At 38.2% G+C, this 19,326-nt stretch overlaps 3 protein-coding genes across 5 annotated transcripts in view; 2 read left to right on the top strand and 1 right to left on the bottom strand.

The window, feature by feature from the left end:
* LOC134823008 (proteasome subunit beta type-1-B-like) overlaps positions 1 to 19,326 on the bottom strand; it is a 96,633-nt gene that overhangs the window by 30,358 nt on the left and 46,949 nt on the right. Inside the window, exon 1 of one of the 2 annotated variants that reach the window (XM_063834314.1) lies at positions 12,638 to 12,667. The exons of the other annotated variant lie outside the window; for it this stretch is intronic. The gene's annotated coding sequence lies outside the window, so the exon portion shown is untranslated. Of the gene's footprint in view, positions 1 to 12,637; positions 12,668 to 19,326 lie in introns of those variants that run through there. 2 annotated transcript variants of the gene reach the window in all.
* Positions 13,308 to 15,673, top strand: LOC134823319 (putative transporter svop-1). Its single transcript, XM_063834742.1, has 2 exons — positions 13,308 to 13,578; positions 13,749 to 15,673. The coding sequence occupies exons 1-2, from the start codon at positions 13,308 to 13,310 to the stop codon at positions 14,831 to 14,833; spliced, it is 1,356 nt and encodes a 451-aa protein (XP_063690812.1). The 3' UTR covers positions 14,834 to 15,673.
* Positions 16,745 to 19,326, top strand: part of LOC134823007 (uncharacterized) — a 57,382-nt gene continuing 54,800 nt past the window's right edge. For both annotated transcript variants that reach the window (XM_063834313.1, XM_063834312.1), the window contains exon 1: positions 16,745 to 16,767. The gene's annotated coding sequence lies outside the window, so the exon portion shown is untranslated. The remainder of the gene's footprint in view (positions 16,768 to 19,326) is intronic.

Raw genomic sequence — 19,326 nt, 5'->3', positions numbered from 1 at the left:
TTTATAAAAATGGCCCTTCTCGGCCATGGCCGAGCAGGGCCAAACAATATGACCGAGGAGGGCCATTTCTTCGTCATATTGTTTGGCCCTGCTCAGCCATGGCCGAGCAGGGCCATTTTTTAAAAATGACCCTCCTCGGCCGAATGACCCTCCTCGGCCACGTGAATATGGTTTTTTATTTTATTTTTAAAATGACCCTCCTCTACTCGGCCACATATACTGCTGACACCACGGCATCAAGTTTAATGTGACTTTCCGCAAAAACCGTAAAAGATATATACAACTGAAACTTTTTTGACTAGGTCAAATGCTTTTTGACATACGTTTTGATTCACGATGTCAATCCTTCGCATCTCGCCGATCTGCATACGTGGTTGCGAGAAGCATTATTGGATGCGCGCGCGCGACCCAGTAGTGCATCGCGCTACAAACATACGTTGCATGCCACTTTTCGAAGCGCGCGCCGCCGAAAAAAAATGCTTTAATGTTTAATGTTTAAAATGTTTAAAATGTTTAAAATGTTTAAAATGTTTAATGTTTAATGGCCTTCAAATGGCGTCAAAAACGCAAATTAAATAGGTAATGATTATTTTAGTCTCTCGAGTCTTGACACCACTTTAGGGTTATACGGGTTCCTCATGCTAGTAATTAATTACTTAATTGTTATAATTAATTATAACAATTAAGAGTATCACTATCACCCGTTAAGTAAGTATTTGACTGTTGACGTCGAATTCTGATGCATTTATACTTTTATTTATATAAAAAATGTTAACGGGTGATACTCGTAAACCTACAACGCACTCGTGCGCGGCGGGTCATATTATATACAACGTATGACAAAGCTTGAATTGTAGTTTTATAACCTACTTGTATCACGGCGGGTCATACAACGTATGACAATAACCTACCAGGACGCGCGCCGAGTTGGAATCGTCGACGGTCCTGAAACAAATATTTTACGAGTATCACCCGTTCATAGCTTGAATCGCCGTAAGAAATTGGAGTAGTTTAGCTCAAACTTTTTAGTGTTTAGAAGCAATTATTATACGAATTACGCAGAACAAAGAACCAACGAGAAGTAAAAACCAATTATAAAACCTGGTTAATTATTAATAGATGAATCGAAAAGTGCCATTGGGCATTGATAATTTAAGGAGTAGGACGGTAGGATTTTACTAATTCACTCGCCAGCGCGCTATCACGTGTTTTTAATGCCGTGATTTCATTGGTCACCTCCATAGCGCGCATTATTTGTGACAGCATAGTTGTTTTTACACAATTTGTGCAATAAACTCAATCTAAGCTCCGATTTGTGACCGAAATGGGCCATAATATGGTTTATGAAACGCATGGCCTGTAATTAGCTAATTGAATTATAGGCACTATGCACTATATAAGGTTGCACGAATTCACGAATTATCAATAACATTGCAATATGAATAACATTATTCCTGCAAGTTTTGATTCAATTTCATGTAAGGTTTGTTTGATTCAATTTCATTTAAGGTTTGTTTTCAGTTTTGCATCGCGAACAGATACCTGATACCACAATTTGAAGTTGTTACACGGCCAAGGATAAATCTTACACTTGTTTAGATTTGTAGCTCTGTTTATCAACGATGAGATTTATGAAAGGGCAATTGAAATTGAGATCGATTTGCCTCTTAAACGTGCCTCCAACTGTTAAATAGATCAAAATTCTACATTCTACCAGATTCTTATCTACCTAGATTCTACCATAATAGTCGATATATTATATACCAGAGCACGTCACATTTCAATAATTTTACAATATGTTATTATATCACTATCAGCTACATATGTTTGAAGGATTAAAACACTTTTATAACGGTGCTGTTAGAATAACAGAATATTTACGCTATAAAACAGTTGACATCAAGATTATTATAACATTACCAAACTAAGTAAAAAATAACAACTGTCCAATGTCCTAACCATGGACCTAACCAAAAATGTCAATAAATATCAGTCTATTCGAAATCAAAGTCATATCACTATGAAGACCCGCGTTTTAGCCCGGTAGGTGAGGTATGATAGAGCCGGCCAGCCCGGTAGGTGAGGTCCAGTAGTTGCCCGGAGGCGGCGTAGATTTGGGTGATGAGGTCTCCTCCTGCCACGTTGTACATTCCTTTGTGTGGTTCCTCCTTCTCTCCTTCCTCTTCTTGAATATCTGAGGGGGGAGGGTGATCACAGAGTAGAGAATATATAATGAGGGATATTTTATAGTAGTGCTGTCACGTGACAAAAATGAGTCATTACTTAGCCACGACTCGACCTGTCAACCGTTTTTGGAGAGGTTTATTAACTACTTCTATCTTACTCACTATAATTACTGCAGTATTAGATCAGGATCAGAGACGGGTTCAAGATTAGGATATTATATAAGCTACAGGAAAAGAAGATTATTTTTTATTAACGGCACTCTTCCCACAAACACCACATACCGGGAAGAACAAGTCTAATTTTAGAGGCTGGATTTCCGTCCAGCCACATCAGTGCTCTGAATAACAGCAGGACGTTGATGTTCCATGGTCTGGACTAGCGTACCAACTTTCCACCCAGGGATGGAACAAGAGCTCCAGCTCGTACAAACTGGTCTTGACCAGCGGAAGACCAGGACAGAGGAGTTCTATCAGTTTCTCTATCAGAAGGATTAGGTCCTCGTAGGAGCTGGAGCTAGCAGGGAGGTCTCCGTACATGCCTGACCATTATGTTGGTTAGAGAAATACACCAAACAATCATTAGTTTAACAAAACAATTATTACAACAAACAATTATTAATAAAGTGAGGTTATAACTGTAAACTTGTTACACCCCGCAATATTTTAAGTTATGATATTAAGTTTAACATAAGTTAATAGAATATTATTATATTAGTTACGATCGATTGTAACAAACCTGCAACATGACATTATTTATACAGGGAAGCCTCCGGGTGAGAGGATTCCGTACCATGGGGGGACTTCTGGCATCGTTCCAGGAATTTCTTACGCTCTTCTCGAACCTTCTTCATGTGCCGCTGAATCACTTTATTACCCTTATTAAGTTTAACTTTAGTCCAAGAGTAGATTCATAGAAAAAGTAACCAGTAACTGATTCCAATTAAACTAAAAAGTCATTAGGTACTAGTTACTAGTTATTAGTTACTAGTTACTATACTAGTTACTATAGTAGAACAATCATAGTAACTAGTATAGTAACTAGACTCTATCATTAATTGTAACAAACCTGCAACATGACATTATTACTGCCCGGGCAGGAGGATCCAATGAAATTACCCCGGCAACCAGTTGAAAAGCCAGGTAATTGATAAGAAAATCAATAACATGATACAACAATCCTGAGTCGAGTTAAGAACCTAAGGTTTTTAGGTCTTGATGTCATTTAGCGCTCAAGAATGCCAACAGGGAGTAACAAAGAATGATAAACCGAACATCCCAGTTGAATTTCTACTGCAAATTAACTTGAACACACGTTTGTAGGGTACCACGTGACACGCAATCTGGCCAATAAGCTATCGAATAGCAGTCACGCTGACCAATCAGAGGGCTGGCTGTTAGTCGGGTGCGGACCACTTATGCCAGTCTAGCTGACGCCAAACAACTACACTGATACACTCAAATTTATAATTTCCAAATGTGGAGCTCTAAAAGAACAAATAGGAGCCTTGGTTACTACACCCGAATCTATGTATTACACATCAAAAAGCTTAAACCAAGATTATCCTAGAGATATATCTCCAAATACCATTCAAGTAAGGTTGCGTGAGGGAGGGAGGGCGGGAGGGATGGATGGATGGAGGGAGGGAGGGAGGGAGGGAGGGAGGGAGGGAAGGAGGGAGGGAGGGAGGGAGGGAGGGAGGGAGGGAGGGAGGGAGGGAGGGAGGTGCGTGTTTCTTGCAGATCTGCACAAGGATCCCTTCAAACATATCCCATGCAGCATCTTGGCTAGTTGAAGGGTTGGTTACTGTCGACCAGCCTACAGTAGTGAGTTCCTTGTTGATCAAGGCCCAGTCAGCAGCATTGAAGTTGATGTCATCAAGTGCTGTGACAGGGCGCTGTACTGTTTCAGCTTGCTGGTTGCTCAAGTAGGAACTGCGGGTGGAGGAAAGTACAGACTACAGGTCACTATGACGTGGTCTGATTTCTCCGTCTTTGACACTGATAAACCGTGGATTAAATCGATATTGTTGGAGAGGATCACGTCAAGGATGTTTTGGTCCTTCCTAGTGGGTTCGTCGACTAGCTGCTCTAGGAAGTTTGAAGATATGAACTCCATAAAGGCTAGTCCCGAGTTCGTGTCGGAAGCCGATTTGCTGGAGTTTGGTTTGATAGACTTACTGGACCAGTCTACAAACGGCAAGTTAAAGTCGCCTGCAATGTAGAGTTCAGGAGAGCCAGGGAGGTGGTCTATAAAGTCTTGAATCACACACAAACAGTCATCAAACTTGTCGACTGGTGCCTGTGGAGGGCGGTACACGCCAACAAGGAGAAAGTTACTGCTAGCGATGTGAACCATTGCAACTTCACAATAGGAGTTACCCGAGTTAGAGTACACTTTTATCGTGTCAGCAGGTAAAGAGTGGTGTAGGTAGATAGCTACACCGCCTTGAGCACGTTTGTCTTGATCAGCTCTGATGGTACTGTAGCCAGGGATACACGTCTCCGCTTCAACATGGTATGGCTTCAGATGAGTCTCTGTCAGAATAAAGAAGGGAGTGTGGAGCGGGCTGGTTGCTAAATTCTCGTGGAGAGATTTTAACTTCCATTGCTAGTTCTTTATCCCAGGATTCATTCCTTGTATGTTAAGAAGAAATGCTGAGGAGATCGGAAGTATTGACTTGAGGTCTACTTTCCCAGCAGCGGTTGGTAGAGAGCAGCCTGTTGCAGGTGCTGTGCACTGCAGTGTGCAGGGTAGCCCTGGGGAGATGAGGGGCTTGTTGGTAGGGTTGCTGAGCTACAGTTGAGTACTGAACACCCGGACGAAGATATATCTGGGAGGGTAGATAAGAGGCCATCATTGATTCGAGTGATTTTTGAATCATGCACGAAATCTCTTACCACTTACGTCCAATCCACTTTCAACTGGTCCAAATGCTGGAGAAGATCCTTGTTGCTAAAATATTTCGAAGCATTTTTATCTTGAGTCGGCTTCAAAGTTGATGTATTCTTCCTGCTGCGTTTATGATTGTCTTGTGCAGGAGGGACATCTCCTTTCTCTCAGGTTTAGTGGTTGGTTTTGCGCTTTACACCTCGAATATGTATGAGCTTGCATTCATTGTTTAGGCACAAGTTATAGATAGACAAGACCATTTTGGCAAAGTTGGGTATGGAAGTAGCGGCAGCTATCTCCACGATTGCAACCGTGGCGACAATTCAAAATACAAACAGTGGACAGTGCCACCTAAAAAAGTGCCAAAATCATACATTTTTCTTGGATGTATGTAGCTCTCATGACATTGAAACCATAACAATAACAAAAGCGTACGAGAAGGGTATCACTTTAAGGCAAATGACAGATGACAGAGATATTCAACAAACTGCAAGCGATAGGTTTATCAGAAGGTATAATGCAGAGAGCGAGTGAGAGAGAGTCAGGAACAAAAGTTTGTATCTGATCTCAGCTCAAGCTAGCACACGCAGGCGCGCTATATCACGCGCACGTGACTTAAACACTGCAATATCATTGGTCATCTTCATATCCAATGCGAAATACAAACACGCGCCCTTTTCCTATAATCCATGGCGAGTGAATTAGTGAAACCGAGGACGGTACAGCTTTGAGAAAATGTATTTAATGTTTAAAAGGTTAAATCATATAATTTTTTGTTTATATTTATAACTCAGCTTTGTTAATAATCACTGCCTTTTCTAGTCATACTCATAGTCATACTCATGTTAGCTATTAAGTTGTAAAAAGAAAGATTGTACAACTTCAAATGGTATTCAAAGTGACATATATGAATCGTCGCAGCTCACAAACAATATTTGCCTTGAATTTTTCGAGACAATTATTATGTGCAGATGTTACACTTTTACATTCGTTGCTAAATTATTGTAGCTCTGTTATCGCTTAGCTTATCTTTGTTAATTAATATCCAACACGGCTTGTTTTAAATTTAACCGCCACAGCCTCACCTTGTCATGCAAAGTGAATTACTTAATAAAATTGATGTGGTGTTGATGGATACGTCTGTCGTTATACGTTAGAATGGAGCAAAGATCTCAGAATGGAGTTGAAGAAACCTTTTGTCGAAATTGGTGAGATTAATGGTGGGGACATAAACAAGTTGACCAAGCCTGATGTAATCCGTTATCTAAATGATCAATGATACTTTTATTGACATGGTAAAGAAGGTGCGGAACAAGTAGTACATTTTAATGCAGAGCAATCTCATAAAGACTCAGAAACAGTTGATCAGTGTTCAGGCAGAGCTTTAGAACTGTAAGACAGAACAACTTGAAACATTGAAGAACACCGTTGAGACATCTATTGTTGACTCAGTTCGAACCGAATTTCAAACGTACAGCTCAGCCTCAATTGTGAAGAATTCACAGCCAACTGTTCATGTCGAACTTGTTAACACAAAACATTGAACAGAAACTGTTGACGGATGTTACTCGTCTAAATTTCTTCGAAGTAGCGCGCGCCGCTTTCTTCTCGAAATATTGGCCCGATGGCAAGTGCTACGAAGTAGCGCGCACCGGGCCAGAACATTAACAATGGTCAACAGAAACCGAAGATCGTTGAAGCTTGCAGAATTGGCAGGAAATCTAAGGACAATTCAGTTACCGCCCGGCCCGTCAAAGTGAAAGTATCAAGCTCAATTGTTGTTGATCAGCTTGTTGCCAACGCTAAGAATCTGAGGATAACAGAAAAGTTTAAAACTGTTTTCGTCTGTCCAGATCGGTCTCCTGAAAAACGCCAGATTCAAAGAGACTTAGTCAAGGAAATGAAGGATAGAGCGGCAGAAGAGAAGGATAAAGTGTTTTTCATAAAGGCTGGTAACATCCTTTGCAGAGATAAGATTTGAACTAAGGCCGAGGGATAATATGGGTAAAATATATTTTGTGGCGAATTAATTGGTTTTAGTTGAGGTTGCTAGCTTGAGTGTTTGCAAAATGTTTTAACGTTCAGTTTTTTGCTTTTTTTAAGTGATCATACAGGATTAAACAATTCTCGAGAGCCTGTTTAGCATAGTTAATTTCTAACTTGCACATCTAGCTGGCATTCATCTCAATGACAGTGTTCATCTCAACTTATATTTTATCTTTCGACATATTGACTGATTTATAATCACATTTATCATTTATCAGTCATACTCATATAGAGATTAGGAGTTATCGTCATATAGAGATTGGTTATTAAGTATTTTGTGCTACTTTTTTATTATCTATAATAATGTATATTTGAAATAAACATTGGCCAGTAAGCAAAGCTGGTCCCCAATCAATGTTTCAATCTGCACTTGCCTCATACAAAATTTACAATATTGAACAAGTTATCAAGAAATACAAACTGGCGCTAGCGAGTTACATTTGATCGGCAATTAAAAAAACAAGTGCAAGTAGAAACAATATAGTGGTTACCAATAAATATAAAGTTTGCTACTCATGATACTCAAAGAGTAGCGATTAAGCTTAGCAGACAACAAAGCTGTTACATGAAAAGGGTACGGATCTTGAAGAGGGCACGGCCTATAAGGAGGGCTATTGTATTGAACTTCAGGAATTTGTTAATTGTTTGTCTATAAGTTGCGTTTTGAGCACATATATTTGTGTAAGACTGCTTCAATACCTCAATGCCTCAAGTCTCATTTGATCTACAATTGTTCGACAACGACATCTAGAAACAATACCGGTTGCTAATTATTCTTCAGTTCGCTAATGTTCACTCATGGTGAGTAGTATAGTGTAAATGGGACTAAACTACAGGGTACACAGACTACTGAGTATTAGCTAACATATATTGATTATGATTTTTCACATCAATTTTAATGTTTTAACGTTCCTGTTAATTGAATGACGTCACACTCAACATATCTCTCATAAAGTCTAAGCAGATTATCAAAAGTTAATATGTAGAGAAAAGTGATTTACTATAGGATTTACGTTTTAATTCACAAAAGACCCTTTTTGTCGTTTAAAAGGGACAATCTGAGTAGTCAGTAGTGTGCACACTACACTACTCAGATTGCACACTACTCAGTGTGCACACTAATAGTAGTATACACTACTACCATACACTACTAATTCCCATGGAGTTATCCAAATATATTTCTCGATTTATATTTTTGTTCTGTTGTTCTTGTATTATTTGTGTCAACTTACCGAAATTGAAAGTCTGAGGTAAGTTCGCAATACAAATACAATGACGACTGAAACAAGAAGTAAAATGAACATCTTAATTCAAGAAATTCATAAACTCCTTAAAACCCAAAGTTTTAAGACGCTCAATAGTATTAGTGGGCTCAGAACCTTCTGAGACGGACTCTCCTTAAATAACTGGGACTTCCCATGTATAGTTCTAGCCAAGTCAAAAGGAGCTCTAAATAAATAATTTCTTTATAGAGGAAATAAAGTTCTAAATGTCATCGACAAGGGAGAAGTGATTATTGTCCGGTATTTGCAATTATTGTCTATTAATTAGCACCGTGGTTAATAACATTAACACTCACCTTCATAAACAATATTCGAATCTAGCCGTTTTACATTTTGTTTCAATTGGCGACTTCTCAAGCTCTACTATCAGTAACGTTTAATAAGAAATGCTCGTCTAAGAGTGTGATCGCAGTGTAGCCTTTACACAATTACACAGGAACTTGAAATGTCGTTCTAGAGCCAACCACCTTCAAATTTGGAAACGAAATTTTGCAGATTTTGTGAATTACTCGAGTAAACTAAATAAAAGACACTTGTTGTTTGTCAAGGTCTTTGTTGTTTGTCAAGGTCTTTCAAGTCTTTGATTATGTGGCAACGTTCATCAAAACTGAATTAATTTGGAGGGAAAAATCACCGCGATCTATTACTTTACTCTTTAATATTTGCTGAAGAAACCTCAATACTCTTTCTGGTGGTGTCAGTAAAATGGTACGGATATATAAACGTAAATATATATATCGTCTCGCTTTATATACAGTAAGATAATATTCACTTTCAGAGAATAAGAAAAGTTGTAAGAAAAATATTTGTGAGATAAAGGTAGAGTATGCGTACAATAGGAGTAATAGTGTGATGTGTGAAGTGAAGATGAAGTGACTAAGAATATTGAAGTATTGAGGAAGGGACAGAGATACAAAAGGACACATGCTCAGGTGCCGGATGACTGCACGTGTTGTAAATTTTGTGCACGTGCGCTATCCACTGAATCTCCAATATCCAAAACACAGCAATTTGGTGGGATTTCTATTAATTTCCTTGACTGACTCGCATAGTGTTTGTTGTACACAGTTCGTATAACAAGACACCTTTTTATCAAACACTTTCAGATTTCCGCAGGATTATTGTGGCAGAGCAAAAGAGATACCAACACTTTCCTCATATTATTTATCGTATAGTTTTACTTAGCAAGATTCGGCACTTCTATTCTGTTTGAATATAAGATATATAGGACCGGGATGCTCCTAGAATATATCTTTAATATTGACTTATTATATTTAATGCAAACTATAAAATACTGATAATAAGTTTAGCGTATATACTGAACAGTGAACAAGCAATTATACTATTATTACTATTATTAATATAATTATTATTACTAGGGTAATGCACGTAATTTTGTCAGGGTACCTAATTTTGTCATTTTGCTCTGAAAAACTGCCTCGGCTCGGAATTTCAGCTTGAAAGAAAAGGTTTGTGTATAAAAAGAAAGCTTAGACTTTGCTGAAACTGCTCCTACAAAGTTTAAGTTTTTAGCTCTTTTGCATCTGTGTCAAAAATGAAGGCGAAACTGTTAACCCGAAAAATAAATAAGATCCTTAAGGTTTTCTTAAGGAATTTTTAAAATTTTGATTTATTGCTATTTCAAAAGTAATTGAGCTAGCTTCATGCCATTGCATATTTCAAATATCTTCTACAGCAGAAGTATACGTACAAATTTTCAAGTCTCTAGCGCAATTATTGTTTAAGTTACAGAGGGTGACAAAATTAGGTTCGATTTTGCCAAAAGTACCTAATTTTGTCAAAAAAATCGACCTTTCTCAAATTTCTTGTAAATCACAGATTGTGTTGAAAATGGCCTTATACAACTATTCTGAAGTTTTTTTGCCCATAGGATATGTATAAGGCACTTATAATAGCATAACACTTATAATAGCATATTTTCGCCGAGGTGGATAATCTGATTTTTTCAATCTAAAATGACTAAAAAAATAATTGATGAAATTACTAAGCAAGTGATCTATCTACAGACATGAAAATTTCAACCTAGACCTAGAACCAATTGTTTTTCAAGATACCAGTGGTTTCAGGGGCATTTGGGGGCTATTTTCTAAGATTATATACCCAAAAAGTGTCATCTTTTCATCAAGCTACAAAACTATGAAAACATCATATCTTTGGGATTTTTGAGGTCAATGTTGGTAAAAAAGCGCTCGAATGATGCATCCAGGTAGTCTAAAATACCGAGAAACGGTTACTTTTTGCACAATCTTCAAGTGACAAAATTAGGTTCGGGGTGACAAAATTAAGTAAAGTCACCTAATTTTGTCATTTTTTCAAAATAATTTTTTTGAACATCTTCAACCCCAGCAATTTCGATCATTTTTGTGATAGAACTTGCCTAGACTGTCTACTATAACATGGTGGAGGTTTCATCTAAATCGGAATTTCAGACGAGGTTAAAACCCATGGTTTATATCAGGCAGTCGGAAAATTGCCAAAAAATGACAAAATTATGTGCTTTACCCTATTACGGGGGTTGCTAGATGATAGATCAATTCTTTGACCTGTTTTCAACGTTAAAACATTTCGTTGATTTAAAAAGGCAGCCCATTACAACAAAAAGTGTCTTGGTCAGCTCACAATAAGTATAACGTAAAATGGAATAACGATGCAGAATAACTCTTACTCTCGCTCATCAGTTTTCGGCAAGTTTTCTGCTACCGTCGGCAGAAGCAACATATAGGTGCGGTAAAATTATGCAAATAGTGCGATCCTGCACACATACATACACAATACACATGTATGCACATTGCACATTGTTTAACTTTAATCTAAGTCACAGTTTAATCTTAAAGTTAAAATGCTCCAGAAAGAGTATTGAGGTTGTATGTATATATAATTTACATACAACCTCATATATACTAGCGGATGAACGCATATATATATAGGAACGTTGAGACATCAGACTGAGAGGTCAGCTATCTCACTCTTGAGTGGAGCTGCTTCAGCTTGCTAACATTCATTTTCGCTCCAGGGACGATTTCCGATATTTTTAATTTTATGTCATGGGAAACGTTTGATCCTAACCATAGTTGGGGCAGTCGATTGTCGATCTTATTTCATTGTACACAGCGAGTGACAGCGATACAAAGTTCACAAATTATGTACTTGTAGAACGAACAAGTGCGGTATTGGGTCAGTAGTGCGATTCCGCACCCACCGCACTTGTTTTTGCCTTTACTACCGTTTAGATAGCCACTGTGTTTGCAGTACGCCGTATGCATTACTTGCAAGTACATTTGATGTGTTGGAGGATGCACTGAATTTGACCCAATCCCAGGAAAAATTCAGAATTTCGATCTTGATGAGCAGGCTGTGTTGCAGGAAAAATAACTTTATATAAACGGAAATTGATCTATTATGACATGAAAAGTTCATGGGTAAGAATAAAATGACTTTATCATATTAGCTTGTCGAATGTCGATGCAGTAGACCTATTTCGGCGGCAGATAAGGTAAATGAGCATTGAGCATCATGATGAAAACCAGCAAGCGCTTGTAGAGAAGGCAAATGTGATGAGGCTGCAGAGTGCAGGGCGAGCTGCTGGTGCACAAGAGCGAACAGGAACAACAGAACAATAAGAGCGAACAGCTAAAGTTGCTTAAGACTGCGGTTGAGGAGACATTGTAAACAACGGTGAAGTCCAGGCAAGTGATAAGGTCTGCACAATAAAATGTTAAAGAAGGTCATGAAGAGTGTGGCTACAGAGGAGGACATGAGGAGGACAGGAGCAGGAACTTGATCGTGTTTGGGTTGAAAGAAGAAGAAGAAAAGCTTCAAACTTTGGTAACTGCAGTTTTTGAGAAGTGAGGGAAAACCTTATTTCGAGGGAACAAGGGTGTTGGCATCTTAGAGCCAACGAGATTCATTATAAAATATTATTATTTTTCTGTTATTATGTTCAGGCTCAATTCTTAGACCGTGGCACAGCTGGCAGTATCCAGATAGCCCGACCACAGCTGCCCCTTCAGTGTGCTGATTCCCGCACTATATAGTGACAACACATCAGTGTATGCCTCAGTAGAGCACCGCGCATGTAACTCGCTAGTGAGCCGATCCTGATCCGATACTATATAATATATATATTTCATGGCTGGACTTCTACACAATAAAAGAAAGCGGTTGTGATTAGATCTTCGTAAGTCTTTGCATCATTTATTTACATCAATTCTCAAATTATTTGTTATATAGTAGTGTTGAAATATAGTAGTGTATAAAGTAGTGTATAAAGTATTATATACTATGCCACATCCACGATACAACGATAATCTGCCACCGTATCAAACATTCCAGTATCTTTATATATCCTAATAAGGGCTGACCGTTATCTGTAGATTCACGTATATGTTAAATATATTACTCGATTAAACTAAGTAGTTCATCTTTCCAGGACATTGCTCGATTGTTTTACACCTCTCGCAGTTCATTATTTTATTACTATCACTTACTCACACTTTTGGCATCTATAATACTAATAATCCCAATAAATCTGTGGGTGTACGTGTGTAATTTCCTAACGGTTTAATCAAGAAAACGGTAAGAGTTATGAGACTGGTTTTTTTCGGTATAGTTTCGACAAAACCCTAAAGTGTCTTACTTTTTCTCCCCCTCTCTCTCACTCTCTCTCCCTATTTACAGCTCCCCTAATTACTGATTTGTACATAATTTGGTAATTTGGCAGTGGAGCCTATTAAGTATTACTATTCGATACGGTTTTAACTGAGCGAGTTTATACTTTTGCACAATTTTAACTTTGGCAATTTAATTTTCATGTTTGTTCGATTTGCTGTACATTTGTATATTTGCTATTTGTGTGTTGATAATGATGTACTACACAGGACTATGACCACACTACCACACAGTTACGGAACACTAAACTCCCAACCGCCCGAGGAACCAAACAATTGCCCCAACGAACACGACTCAGAAAATACAACCAGATTATCCACGATTCAAATAGTGGCACTGGTTGCGATCTGTTTAACTCACATTGGAGATGCAGTGGAGATCTACCTGCCAGCTATCCTAACTCAGGAGATCAGTTGTGATCTGCTGCTGAGTGGGACCCAGCAGGGGCTGCTGAGTGTCGTCTTCTACTCCTTCTATGCGGCAGGTAGGAGATAACAAATATCTTCAATATCCTCAACAGCACATAGCCCAACTTATAATCTGCTGTTTACTTTATTACACCGTATTTCAGAATTTCGTCTAGTGCCAAGGCTGATACAGAAGGTTGATTCTTTATTTCCTCAACCAGATACACTTAACAGTTGAATTTTACAGGTTCTTTTAGTTCAGGCTGGTTTGCTAACAAAATAGGACGACGAATAACCATCATCATCTCTCTGGGACTTTCATTCCTGGTCTCCACTCTTGCGGCTCTTTCTCACGAATTCTGCATACTCCTTATCTCTCGAGCCGCTACGGGGGTCCTCGTGGGATCAAACTACGGCATCACAAACCTCTACTGGGCTGAGATATCACCAACAGTGAAGATAAAGAACTTGGGGCTGTTGTTAGCAAGTCTGTGTTTTAGTCTAGGGGCCGGGTACACGTCTCTGTTGGCGTACTACATTCTGCACCATGTTGGGTGGAGGACCTTCTTTGTCCTTTGTTCCCTGCCCCTCTTCCTATTTCCACTAGCTGCTTTCATTTTCTACCTACCTGAAACTGATACGTATCTGAACTCTAGAAAGTATTCAGTGTCCATGGAGAATGGTAAAGATGATGGAGCAAATGAAGATCTAAATCCAGACAAAGAATCTGGAGCGTCAAATTCTCTTAAAATGCTGATATTTCTGCTCTCTTTGACATACTTGGTGAACATAGCCCAAGGTTGGGGTCTCATTTTGTTTGTTCCTGAAGTCTACAACAAATTCAACAAGTCTCTTGGTACAAACGTTGATAACTGTAACGCAATATTCGGGTACCAGTACTTGAAAATGAGCCTGATATCGGGACTGGGCCCTATTGGAGCCAAGTTGGGAGCATACTTGGTGCAAATGTTTGCTCCTCTATCTGTTTCTATGTTGTGCTCCTCTCTTGTCAGCACAATCTCCTTCGTCCTGCTAGCTACCACACACGGAGGACTAGAGACAACGGATATGTTCATGGGAGTGATCAAGGCAGCATTTGCTTATCTGAACCTCAGTTTGTGGATCTACATGATGAGTACGCTAGATGGACCCCTCAAGACCATTGCGATCGTCATTATTGACGGTTCGAGCAAGTTTGGAGCATTGTTTGGTAGCGCTGCAGTGGCTTTCCTTCCCGTAGACACTGTCATCGTTATTATGAGTGTTCTAGGGGTGGTTCAGAGCGTAGCTGTAGCTTTTCTTTGTTTGAAAAAGACAAATTTAAGTGAATAGTTACCTATCATTATTAATAAGTTAATTTGACCAAAACCCATAATTGGGTAGAGTGGACCGCTGCCAGTGTCTCTCTTTCCGAAACAAAAGGAAGTGATATTTATTTGAATGACCGTTCTCAAATGCAAAATGATACCGAGAATAAAGTCGGTCGTTCGCTTTTCCCATTCATTCACGGCTTACGAATTGTAATAAGTTTTGGTTTATGACATCAATCACACTCGTGAAAATCTCTTGGATTGCTTTCGGGCCGATGCTTAGTACTTCGGGATAAGGGCAGTAGTTAGTGTCCAATTAGCTAATGTTTATTGAATCGTTATTGCCGAATGCAGCTGCCTTCTTAATATATTACAATTTTAAATGAATGGGAAAGGCGAGCGACCGATTCCATTCTCAGTATCATTTTGCATTTACGGACGGTCAATCAAAATAATATGATTTCCTTTTGTGTCGGAAAGAGAGACACTGGAAGCGGTCCACTCTACCCAACTATGGGTTTTGGTCAAAAACATATCCATTTAAGACAACAAAGCTGGATTATAAATCAAGCTACGCAATCAGTAATACGTGCGATAAGACATTGTACCATTTAAAATTTGTATTCCTCTGTTATACCTTGCTTAAGTTCCAATACATTGTGCGACGAAAAATTTGGGCGGCCTTCTCGCCCAAATCTTTCACGCCAATTAATTGCACCCACATTTTCTGTGGACCGAAAACTTTGTCAGCTAAAATTTGTGCATTTTAACTTTACTCTTTATATCTTTAGTTAAATGATTTTATGTCGGATTCTATTAATATTATAGAATTAAAGTTTATTTCAAATGTTTATGTTTTTCATTCATGTCGTTTTAAACAAGTTGTGCTACTTTAAAAAAATTTGCTAGCGAGCGTGAGTTTAAAAATCTATGATCGGCTGGTCATTCAGTAGTCGAACAAATAAAATGACCAAAAAATATTAAATATATGTTGCGTCTGTCAGTAAATTATATCCATAATATGCCTAAAATTAATCACTTCATGGTCATCCACTGCCGTAAATGTGAGTTGATTCTCTGCCTTCGAATCTAATTAGACTGATAAAATATCATAAATCCGAGAGCTGAATTATCGTGTCTGACACGACAGATGATCTTAGACATTGTTCTTTCTTTATGAACGGATATTGATAATGGTACATGATATTAACATTCTTTCCAAGATTAAAGACTAAACTATATAAATGGCTAAATTAGCCATTATTAGCGGACCAATTATACAAGTTATACTTATTACCTCCTCAGATCTTTACAAGCCTAGACGATAGTTTAGTCAAACTCAACTGATGATCTTAAGCATTATTCTTTCACAATGAAAGCTCCGATTATAAGATTCTAAGAATTCCTCTGTATTTAACTCACCTGCAGTCCAAACGCTCCTATTCTGGACTGAAATCTCCTCTACCGAACTAAACACCTCCCCCGTGGACGGTGGAGGCCTTCTCTACTGCAGACTAAACAGCTATCTTCAAAAAGTGTCACTCCAGATGAATTGTCCTCGATGTCAGCTATCTACTCTACTTAAAGGCTATTTGAGCTTTAACATTTATCGATCAGTTCATTTGAAATTTTGAGCTTCATTAAAGCTATGAAACTCTTATATGCTGAAAAATTGAGGTTAACATATTTTCTCGATAATCAGCATTTAGGCTCTACTGAAATATTCGGACATTTACTATCGGTAAAGGTCCAAATACTCATGTACCACTTTTTAAACCCACCTTCTCGCAGAGCTTTTATCTGTTCCATCTCAAATTTGGAACACATGTTCTTGAGATAGCAACAATAACAAATATGCAGCAAGTTTTAAAATTTTGATTCTTACTCTTTTTTTATGAAGTTAATTAGTTAATAGTTTTAATACTTTCAACACTACTATATAACAAATAATTTGAGTGACAGGATGGATTACTGAGGGGAACTGTTTTAGGGTGATTTAAGTGGGTCCCAATCCCCACCGACCATTCTTCTTTGTGTCATGTGTACTTGCTTCATCATCTCCTTTTTCTAACAATCACGGTGTCTTTATTGACTAATCGCATTACTCATGGTTGACCTCATACCTCCGCTTTGAAAACAAAATCAAACATCGTCTTTTGGATAAGACCTTGACGAACACTGGTTCCAAGCACTTTCCTGCTCGCCGTGGGAAAAATGTTCCCTGTCCCGTTCAAATCGTGGTGTGTTACTATAGTGATGACCGGTATTGTTGACGTTGTTTTAATAAGACTATAACTACTGTGTCGTCTTGTGACTGTGTCATGTCAGCCGTGACTGGCATACAATTGGACGATATAAGGCGCTGTGATTGGACGAAATAACGTGCGCTCATTGGTCAGATGTTTAATTAATGACTCAACGGACGCGGCAAGGACAAAAGAAAATCGCGATTATTTAGGCCAAAAATCGCGGCGCCGCGACAAGCCAAACTAGCAAAATCGTGGCAAAATCGCGGCAAAAATCTCGAAAATCGCGGCGAATTCGCAGAAATTTCCAAGGTTCCTCATGTTTCTTATCTCAAATATCAGAGATATTATGGCCCTTTTTCCGCCTTCGTCGGCGCGCGCGAAAAGTGGCATGCAACGTATGTCAAGGTTGACATACGCTGCAACCCCTTTTGATCGCGCGCGGCCGGCCGGCAAGCGTGCACGCTTCGCGTGCACGAGAGCACCGCGGCAGAAGGAGTAGGGACCTTTTCACGCGCAGATTGGGAAAATACGGCCATCTCGCTCTTAGACAGCTTGATTAGTGTGTTTATTCGTTTTCATTTGACAAATGAAGTACACCAATGTATTCATAAAGGTTTACACATGATCACACAGAAAGAATTTTAAAAATCGGATAAAATCTGTTAAAATGGTAAAAAGAAACCTCCGCGCATTTGGTAATATTGAACGAATTTGCGCCCATAATTTTTGTCTTCATTTAACAATTTCTTGGCTGATAGACACAATACAAAAATTGTGCAGTTAAGTGTAGAAAGCTGAAATGATTTTCTAACCGTACATATTAAAATTTTTCCTCAAAATTGATGTCTTAAATCACAATAGATACCATATTGAAATCAGTCCGCCGATAAAAATATTACATATCTGGCGCAAATATATCTCACCCTAATCGTTGTCGGTTTTTAACACAAATTTCTACAAATAAAGTCTTTATTTCTCCAAATGAGCATAATATTCTATTATACAATTAATATTTGGCAGTTTTGACATTTTAGTAATAAGAAATGTTTCTTTGGTTGATACGAAAAGATAAAGTTTAGTTTTTTCGGCAGAAAACTATAAGAAGTGATTTGTCCGATGTATCTTCATTGTGGGTTATTCACTGAATTAGAAACATTATTTCCATGTCATCATTCATCATCGTTTGGTGCTTTACCATGCTTGCTGATGGAATACAATGTGGGATATTCCGGTTTCAATTATCACCCATTGACTGTCTGTAGTGTCACACGGTTGACGACTAGAGGAACTGAAAATATGTACGACATTAGTTAAAAGTGTAAACAAGAGAAGTCAGAGTATAAACAGTTAAACTGGTAGTAAGAGATATTTACCCCCTGTAGCACACATTTTGCTATTGCACACATTTTCCGACACTTGTAAAAATTTCATGGATTTTCGACACTTGTAAAAATTTCACGGATTTTCGACACTTGTAAAAATTTCACGGATTTTCGACACTTGTAAAAATTTCACGGATTTTCGATACTTGTAAAAATTTCGAGCAATTTCATCACTTGTAAAAATTTGTTATTAAAAGGATCAACATCATTATATATCTCATTTCTCTTTTTGTTAGTTTTACAATGTCAGATATTCTTATTGAAGATGAATATCACAGAGGTTTTGTTATTGGGATCATGAGATTACTTGCTGTACATAGTTATTCGGTTACCAGAGCTTTCAGATTAGAGTTACTCTATCTTAAAGAGAATAGAATTTTAAGAGCAAGGATTTTTGAAAACACTCTTGTTTTTAATCGAGTACCCAATTTAAAAGTAGGTAAAAATTATGTTGTAGTAGGGTGGTTAACAGCAAGCAACCATATTATAGAGGTGAATGATATGAGCTAATATGCAAGAGATCCGTGATTTATCAATTGAAGATCTGCGCACAAAGCTGAAAGAGCAAAAACTCTGTTATGGTTATGAGGTTCTAACAATTTGTGAACGTCGTCGCAAAAAGTTTGAAAAGCGATTGTTCTTACACATGCAAGGAAAAGAAGCACCCACCCTTCATAAATGTGCTGATAATAGGAGTGAATACTTTTTGCTTGATATAGAACTTCCACAGACATGGTATCCAGGAACATCAATACTGAAAAAGACATCAACTAAAAAAACTAAGAAGTCTGTCCGATTTAAGCAAACGGAAATATTTGGAAATGAACCCATCTACCCATACTGTGTTACAAAGTACAATCATAACACTAAAAGCCAACACCTAC

The sequence above is a fragment of the Bolinopsis microptera genome, chromosome 11 (assembly GCF_026151205.1).
Source record: "Bolinopsis microptera isolate Bmic1 chromosome 11, MBARI_Bmic_1.0, whole genome shotgun sequence".
In the NCBI taxonomy this organism is placed as follows: Eukaryota; Metazoa; Ctenophora; class Tentaculata; order Lobata; family Bolinopsidae; genus Bolinopsis; species Bolinopsis microptera.
Note: the sequence above shows the minus strand (reverse complement) of the source record. Positions and strands in the feature narration are given on the sequence as shown.

What these genes read in the sequence shown, in the direction of transcription:
- LOC134823319 (XM_063834742.1), top strand. Translation starts at nt 13,308, where the DNA reads ATGACCACACTACCACACAGTTACGGAACACTAAACTCCCAACCGCCC. An exon ending in CTACTCCTTCTATGCGGCAG is followed by an intron (nt 13,579 to 13,748) that starts GTAGGAGATAAC and finishes TGAATTTTACAG; the next exon opens with GTTCTTTTAGTTCAGGCTGG.